This window comes from Melospiza melodia, chromosome 3, assembly GCF_035770615.1.
Source record: "Melospiza melodia melodia isolate bMelMel2 chromosome 3, bMelMel2.pri, whole genome shotgun sequence".
In the NCBI taxonomy this organism is placed as follows: domain Eukaryota; kingdom Metazoa; phylum Chordata; class Aves; order Passeriformes; family Passerellidae; genus Melospiza; species Melospiza melodia.
The window spans coordinates 119,805,296-119,813,477 of NC_086196.1; the positions used below are offsets into that span (position 1 = coordinate 119,805,296).

The window sequence follows — 8,182 nt, forward strand, 5'->3', positions numbered from 1 at the left end:
GGGGCGCTGTGGGCTCTGCGGCGGCGCTCCGGGCCGCTCCCTCTGTGGTGCGTCCGCCGTGGGCGGGGGAGCCGCTTCCCCTTCCGCTGCCCTTGTTGCCGGCGGGAGGTGACAGGACCAAGAGCCGCGATGTGGCGGAACGTGCAGGTGAGGCCCGGGGAGAGCGGCCCGCTGCCGCCGGCGGCGTGTGGGGCTCGCTCAGGGTGCCCGCCCTGCTGCGGGGCTCGGCTGCGGTGGCCGCTCTCCCTGCCGGGCGCTGCGGAGCGACCTGCGGGGGTCGGGGCAAGGTCCACGTAGTGCTGAGCTTCAGGGACTTGAGAGGATAAGGCTGAGTCGCGGGGCTCGGTACGCTGCGCTCGTCTCGAAGGAGATCTATTTTATAGCGTGTTTGTTTGGGGTGGGTAAGGAGAGGAGATGCCTGGTCCCGTTCCTTGCAACCAGCATCACTGTATGTTTGCTCGCCCCGTGGCTGCGTTTCCAGCGAGGGTAATTGTGTGGAAACGATGGTTTGTCAATGTTGCCTGAAGGAGGCCGAGGCCGCCTGCAGCTTAGAGCTGCCGCGCTTTGAGCCTTGACATTTTAGCAAAGGTAGATTAAAGAATTGTATATAGGTCATTGATTTTGGTAGGCTACCCTATATGATCAGTGTGTGGAAACAGATTCCAGCTCAGGACACAGCAAGGTGATTTAAGCTGTGTGGTGGGATGAAGGTGCCTCCTTAGCACTCTGAAGGTTGCCTCCTGTGCTGGTGGCTCCTAGGTGAACTGCAGCAGTGACAGGAGTTCCTTGTCTTCAGAAACACAAATATTTTTGTCAAAAATATTATTGTCCCTTTCGCTATTTAGATACAGAAAATGGTGCCTAAAACTGAGGTCTAAGGGGGAAGAGGCTGAGATTTCTCCTGAAAGGGAACCTGAAGGTTATGCTGCAGATCCATAAATCCATTGTGTCTTACAGAAAGTAATTTTCCCGAGTTTTTCCTTTCCAGGTAGCCAGTCAAGCAGTCCTTTACATAGTTTGCTGAAAAATTTACTGAATGCAAAACTAGCATGTTTTGGTGAAGTTTTGTTATGTTTGTTTGTTTTTAATAGCCTTTCATTTTTGCTGTCCCACTTCTATCTTGCTTTTCAAAGAATTTCTACCCAGTGTGGACAGAGCTGTGAAATGTCACTGTTCCTAAAACACTGTTTATCCTTTATTTCAGGCTCTTCGCCAGATTTCCCAGAGAACCATAAGCACTGCTTCACGCAGGCTTGTAAATAGAGTTTCTGAGAATCAGAAGATGTTTCAGGTAATGAATGAGTTATGTTAGTAGATTAACAAGGTTTTAGTAGATCATAACTGCATGGTTTTTTCAAAAGAACTGGTCAGGCTCCCCTTTACATCTGAAGAGAGCTCTTAAAATCTGTTGTATGACTAGAGCATTTGCAATTAGCAGTTATTTTCAGCAGAGGTTGAGTGTTTTTACATGCATTCTTGACTTGCTGACTCTTTAGGGTTTTTTTTTACCCCATGAAATGATTTTTACTGGAGTTTCTTGTAAGTATTAGGCATGGTACAAAGATAAAGTACTCTGAAATTAGTTGGTATGGGGAAGTATGTCCAGTGAACAAATAGAGAAAAAGAGTGAAAAGACAGAAATAACAGTGAAAAGGTAAAACTGAAATCCTACATCTCTTTCTATAGCTCATCGATAAGCCCCGTAATTTTTAATAAGGATGTGGTATTACTCTATTTCTCAGTCATGAAAACTGTAAAGGTCTTAAATGATTGGATTAATTCCTTGAAAAATATTGCATCTTTAAAAATAATTTCTGAATTACTCTGTTCCCGATTGATAGGGCCACTAGGTGAAGTAGTAAAAGCAGAGAACATTCCAGAGAGTAATCCCAGCTGTGAGCCACAACCTGGAGCTGTAGCTTCAGACTGAGGATAAACTGGTCTTCAGCTCCGTGAAAGGGACCAAATATATTAGAAGCCCCACTTCAATTGTTTTAGTTTCTTATTGGTTTCCTTTCCTCTGAAAGAGAAAGCCAGTCTTGTTGAGGCACTGGACTAAGGAGCACGGTGTTCATTGTGAGCCAAGGGGAAGGAAATGGGAGGGTGATGTTGGTGATGGGACAGGGTCAGAGGTTCAGTTTCTGCTGGCAGAGATCTATAGGCATATCTCTTCCTCCTTCCATTCCTTTCTTGTGGGACAGCAAGTTAGGCTGGGGTAAGGTGCAGGTCACCAGCACTGGAGGCTGGCCTGAAATCCAGAGCAGCGTCATCTTGCTGACAGGAGTAAAGATCACATGGTCTGGTGCTTAGGAGTTCTGCTTTGGGTGGAGCAAAACAATTTCCTGTGTGCCACCAAGTGACAATAGAGACTCCTCCCCCTGTTGCTCCCTGTAGCAGGCACTGACTGTACTGGGAGGTTTCTAGGGGTGGTAATCACATCCTACACCTGAGGGCTCTGGCTGGTGTCAGAAGTGTTCATGCCTCTGCCAGTCACTACTTTAGATACAAGCTGTGCTCCTGGTTTTTTATATTCCCCTAGTGAGTCATCACCTGATAGCAGAGTGAAAGCTTTTAAGACAGAGCAGGATCTAAATAAGGTTCAGTGTCTTTTGGGAGTCAGAAAGATATTGTGGGGTAGTAATTCTTCTGCTGGGTAGCTGTAGTTATATTAACACAATATTGTAAATACTGCGTATAAATAGTTAATTTTTGTCACTTGTTTCCATTAGGAGGATAATGGCCTCCCAGTGCATCTTAAAGGTGGGGCAAAAGATTCTATGTTGTATAGAACCACTGCGGGTCTGACGCTGTTTGGTAAGGCTAATACTGAAATATTTTTGCTTTGGTACAATTTCCAGTGCACTAATATTAAAATATTTTTTGCTTTGGTACAATCTCCAACATGAATGGTGTTTTCCCTGTAAAATAATTATGCAATGCCTTCAGTCTCTTCTTTATAACGTGCAAAGTTTATATAGAGAAACAAAAACCACATTTGGACATACTGTGTATTCATTTGTGCTTTTTCCAGGTTTAGATTTTCATATGACTTTTTCCCAGACTAAGCACCATGGTCTGAATACTCCTTCAGGTTTTACATATGGTGTTAGAGAAAAACAGAACTACTTCATGTATTCTGCAAAGGAGTAAAATGTAATTATAGCATGTACATGAACCAGTTTTCACACTAGCCTGACTTTTCTTAGTGATAGGTGATACTCAGTGTACTGAGTTTTCATGTGCTGTGAAAACTAGCAGAATTATAACCAAGATTCATAATACTATTTATAAATCTTTATGTTGCTTGTTACCTAATTTTGCAATAGCCTCTTAAACGTGTTGATCAAATGGATTTTCAGTTCAGCTACTTTAAGAATTAGTAACTTACTTCATGATTGTGGAGGTTCCACAGATATGCCTCTCCCCACTTTTTTTCCCCATCTCTTTTTTTTTTTGCATTCTGTGGAAATGTATTTATTTAAATTTTTTTTCTCTAAAATATGAATTACCAAAAAAAAATTGAGACGTGGCTGTGGAAATGTATTTTGTCTGAATTGCAGCTGCTTTTTGTCAGTATTTCTTGTGGAACAAACTGGAAAGCTGACTTCAGAGGAATTCTGTGTGCTAATCTGAAAATATCTTTTCTGTCTCTTAATTCAGGAACAATGTATGTTGCTTATTACCTTCTTCTCTCTTCAATGCCCAAGAAGCCGAACTGATTCCATTTGAGGATGCCTCAGCAACCAACATCTCTTTGTCCAGTTCCCATGTGACTGTGGTGGCAGCTTATTATAAGCAGCTGACTTAATGATTGGAATCACACGTTAATTGTAACATGTAAACTGCAATCAATAAAGCAGTTTTTACGTGGTGGAGTGGGTGTCTGGACTGTATCTTCTGTTTATGTGTGTGAACATTTGTGGTCCTAGGGTCGCCAGGCTGGTGAAGAGGGCTCTAAACTAAGCTTGCTGGCAGAGGAGAGCCTCAGCCTTTCCCACTTCTCATCTCAGTTTGATGCCAGTGCCAGCCATAGATGCCCAGAGCCAGGAAAGGGATTACGGGACAGCAGGAGCACTTGCAGAGCAGCACAAAGGACTCACAGACACTCCAGTCAGGAAGTCTGTCTCATCAGGGACACAAGAGTGCCTCTGTGGGAATGCAGGCATCATAGGGAATGAACAGGAGGAGTTAGAGACGTGCTCAGATGTGCAAGGCTGTGCTCTCAGCGGCATCACAGAGGAGCAATGGGATGGAAGGACTGACAGGGAATAGCAGGTGCTACCCTCCGTGTCAGTGACCAGCCAGGCTGCATGGAACTCCACTGGGGATGGGTGAGGAGTTGATGGGGAGCTTGTGGGTGAGGATTAAAAGGAGCACAGGGACAGGTGACATTGTGGTGGGGGTCTGTTGCTGGCTACCCAACCAGGAGGACTGAGTAGATGAAGCTATAGACAGACAGCAGCAGCCTCATAGTCACCAGCCCTGGGCCTCATGGGAGCCTGCACTCCAGTCTCTCTTGGAGGGACAGCAGAGCAGGGCATAAGTATCACTTGTAAGGTACTGTGATGGCTCTCACTAGCTTGATTATTGCAATTATGGGGAAAGTCATAATGGAAACACATTGCTCTGCATCCCTAGTTCAGTTTTATGTTCCTAACAGAATTTGTGTCTTTTTAACTTTCCTATTAAGTTGCTACTTGTGGGTTATTGTGCCCAAAGTCTGGTATTGACTCTCTAACTCTGGGGCTTCTAAAAAAAACCCAAACAATTTCATCAAAGTAATCGTTTTGTTTCTCTTCTCAAGGAAACCGTGGAATTTTCAAAATGTGAAAACAAGCTCAAACATCTAGCCTCCCACTACAGTGCTATTTTAAGCCTCTTGTGGATTAAGATTTGTTTCCAATTTTTTGTTGCTGTCCTGGAGAACCACAGTATACTTGTTAAACTTGAGGCAAACTGGAAGAGAAGGATGAGTGTACTCAGGATTCTTTCTAGTAGAACCAAAAATCTTAAAAAAAGGTGAATGGGGGAATACCCCTCAATGGTAGCTTCTCTGCACAGATGGCTTTGGCCAACTCCATGACTAAAAGAATAAATACCTGGATGGATTTGTTGGAAAAAGGTTTGGGAAGTGGAGATTAACATTGATTCCTACAAAGAAGCAAAACCCCATGGCACAGTAAACTATACTACACAGAATGTGGAGAATCTGAAACACAAAACAGTCTGCTCTGTGCAGTGCTGGTAAGGCTTCTGCTGCCATCACATGCCAGTGTTACCCTCAAGGTGCAGACCAAGTGGGGGGCACCTGGAAGGCAATGTAAGGAAAGATCACGGTGTTTAAAATGCCCACATTTTATCCTGCCTACAGGGATTATGCAGAATTTTGAAAGGAGTAATTGTTCAAATAGTCCCGACTATAAAATCCTGTGATGAGCTAGGCAGTAAATTTGTGTGTACATGTTTGAGTGTGCAACCAAAGCAGAATGTGCAGCTTTCTTGTTTTTGCACTGAGCTGTGTCTCAGTCCATGTCCCCGGGATCCAGAGCAGGCTGTGAGGCGTGGGGCCGGCAGCAGCCCTGGTGGCGGAGCATGGGGGAGTAAAAGGCAAGCTAGGAAAAAGTTTCATCCTACAGAGCAATCACTATTATTACAAGTCAGAGCCTTGAAATGTTATTTAAATGAGTATCAAATGGCCAAGGCTTGTTCTGGCAGCATCCCCGGGATATGTCCCCGGAGCAGGAGCGGGAGCGGGCGGCGCTGTGCCGGGCGCTCGCAGGGAGGCGTCCGCGATCCGCGCTCCGAGAGAGAGCTCTGCTGCTGCGGGGGCAGCGGGAGGAGCAAACCACACCAAACACACGGTCAGCTGCTCAGCACCATTTTATGGGACTGCATTGCAACACTAGCAGGGAAATTCCCATCTGCTGTGCAGTCTATACATGTATCTCATTGCAGGCTCAACCACATCACCAATTGTGAGAGGTAGACTGGGTGCCTGTATTGACTATATATTGTCTCTTTCTAGGAGAATACAAAAATAGAGCCATGTATCTTCCCTATTGCTAAAATATCTGAAGATCTTAACTTCAATCTCCCTATGGGTATTATATGAGTAGCAGAAAATAAAATAGGCAACATCCATTACTCCTTGCTAATGTGAAAAAGTTGCAACTATAAAGGAATCAAATGGTCACTGATATGAAGGCATGGGCTTCTAGACATTAATATACTCAGCTTAGAAGTGTGCCAACTTTGTCAAAATAAAAGAAAAAATTCTTCATGCCACTGTTAATAGAAATTAATATTCAAGTAATAATCGGATGAAACAGAAAATAAAATCCTCAGTACTGCAGTTCCATGTTCCACAATCCTTTCTGAGACTCCAAATGTACAGACCATGTTTTACTTTCTCCATTTGGAAGATAGCTCAGAATATCAACTCTTAGAATGGTGCCCTGGGCTACATTTTCTTGGATGCTGAATACATGTATACATCCAATTAGCCTGACACATACAAAAATTTCCCCAGTAAAAGTCTGAGTACTAACAATACCACAATAATACAGCATTGACTTCCTGAAAGACACTGTGAAAAAGTTCAGAAACTCTCTGAAGTAAAAAGAAAACCCCAGGGAGATCTCTAAGTGTATGATCTTCATTGTACTTCTTTTTTATTCTTTTTCCAGATCCCAGAGTAAAAATATCACTTTTCTAGTGTTGCTCACCTTAGCCATCACTGCTCTGAACTATGAGAAACCATGATGAATTTTTTTTCTGTTTTCATACTATGCTGTCACTCCTTACTCTCCCATTCTTTTTCAATTCTTTTCACTATCAGAGCTGGAGATTAACCTTCACAGTTACTAGGGTGAATCAGACTTTCAGAGTCAAAATCAATCCGATCAACCTGACTTGACCCTAAATAAGGTATTTAGGGGATGAGTAAGTCAGAACGAATGTATTTTTTCATGTGCATGCTTGTGTGATTATTTTTTTAAAGAAGTTCCTTTTAGCAATAACATCACCTTCTCTAATCTAACTTGCCTGAGTCTTTCCACTTATTTTTTCAGTACTCAGTCAATTCTGCTGTAAAAATAATGGCTTGTCCAGAAATACCATCTGAGGAGAATCTCTTGGCCGGACTGTAGTTTTTCTGAATGTAAGTATTCACAGAATCACAGAATTAACTAGGCTGGAAAAGACTTTTGAGATCATCAAGTCCAGCCTATATCCAAGTCTTCAAACTCAGAGAGTAACACATACAGTCTGATACATGTTTTGGTCTTGGCCCAGTATTTTTGAAGAGTTGTTGTTATTATTCACAGTTTTTCCATTAGACTAAGTGATCACAGCCTCCCCCAAAACACATCTAGAGCTAAAAGCACACTTGTACCTATTTCCTCAAAAATATGCATCCTTGTCAAAAGTGGTCATTGGCTGGGATTCCTGTTTAGAAATGTTGTGACGAGCCAAATTCATTCTCAGGGAGCTGGGGAGGTACTTGTGGGAAGGGGTTATCCCACTGAGTCCCCAATCAGGCAGTTCTGAGTTTAGATCCTCAAAGAAAACCAGTGTCTGTATGCAGCTCACTAAGGTCTCAAAACATTCACTCACATTGCTTATAGGCTGCTGACCCCCAGAGAAAACTGCCAGAGAGATGAATTTGTCCTTTGCTTAGGGGTTTCTTTGAGTTCCCAATCCATAAGAGTGAACTTTCTGAAATATAAGGATCTTTTGCCTCTTCAGTCTGGTTTATCATGTGCAATCTTCTTTCTGCCTCCACAGTATTTCAGTCTTTTATTATTATTATATTAACTTGCTTTAGTGTTTTCATTCATGAAAATGTCTGTCCTTTGCCTTGTTGGGTCTCTGCTCTCTGCAAGAAAAGGCAAGATGCTGTCTGATGGGCATGGAAATAAGTTGGAAAGTGATGATGAGGTAAGATTTACTAATATTTAAGCTTTATGTACGCAAGAACATGGAAGGAGTTGCAATAAAAAAGACCACAGGAGGCTTGGAGTTTTAAAGTTACCTAAGTTAAGGTTTCCTAAAAAGAATTGTTGCAAGCTAAGTATGAAATGAACAAGGTCACAGTATTGCTTTAAATGCATATTTCAGCGTAAGCACTCTCCTCTGTGAACTACTTTTGACTGCGAACAGAGTTGTAAAATAAGAGAGAAGT

The 8,182-nt window shown here is 42.9% G+C and overlaps 1 protein-coding gene across 1 annotated transcript; it reads left to right on the forward strand.

Annotated features, from left to right (window-relative positions):
* Positions 1-3,875, forward strand: LOC134416356 (cytochrome c oxidase subunit 7A2, mitochondrial). The gene is made up of 4 exons (XM_063152906.1): positions 1-147; positions 1,205-1,291; positions 2,730-2,814; positions 3,661-3,875. Exons 1-4 carry the CDS (start codon positions 130-132, stop codon positions 3,717-3,719), a joined length of 249 nt encoding a protein of 82 aa, XP_063008976.1. The 5' UTR covers positions 1-129; the 3' UTR covers positions 3,720-3,875.
* Positions 3,876-8,182: the final 4,307 nt, after the last annotated feature.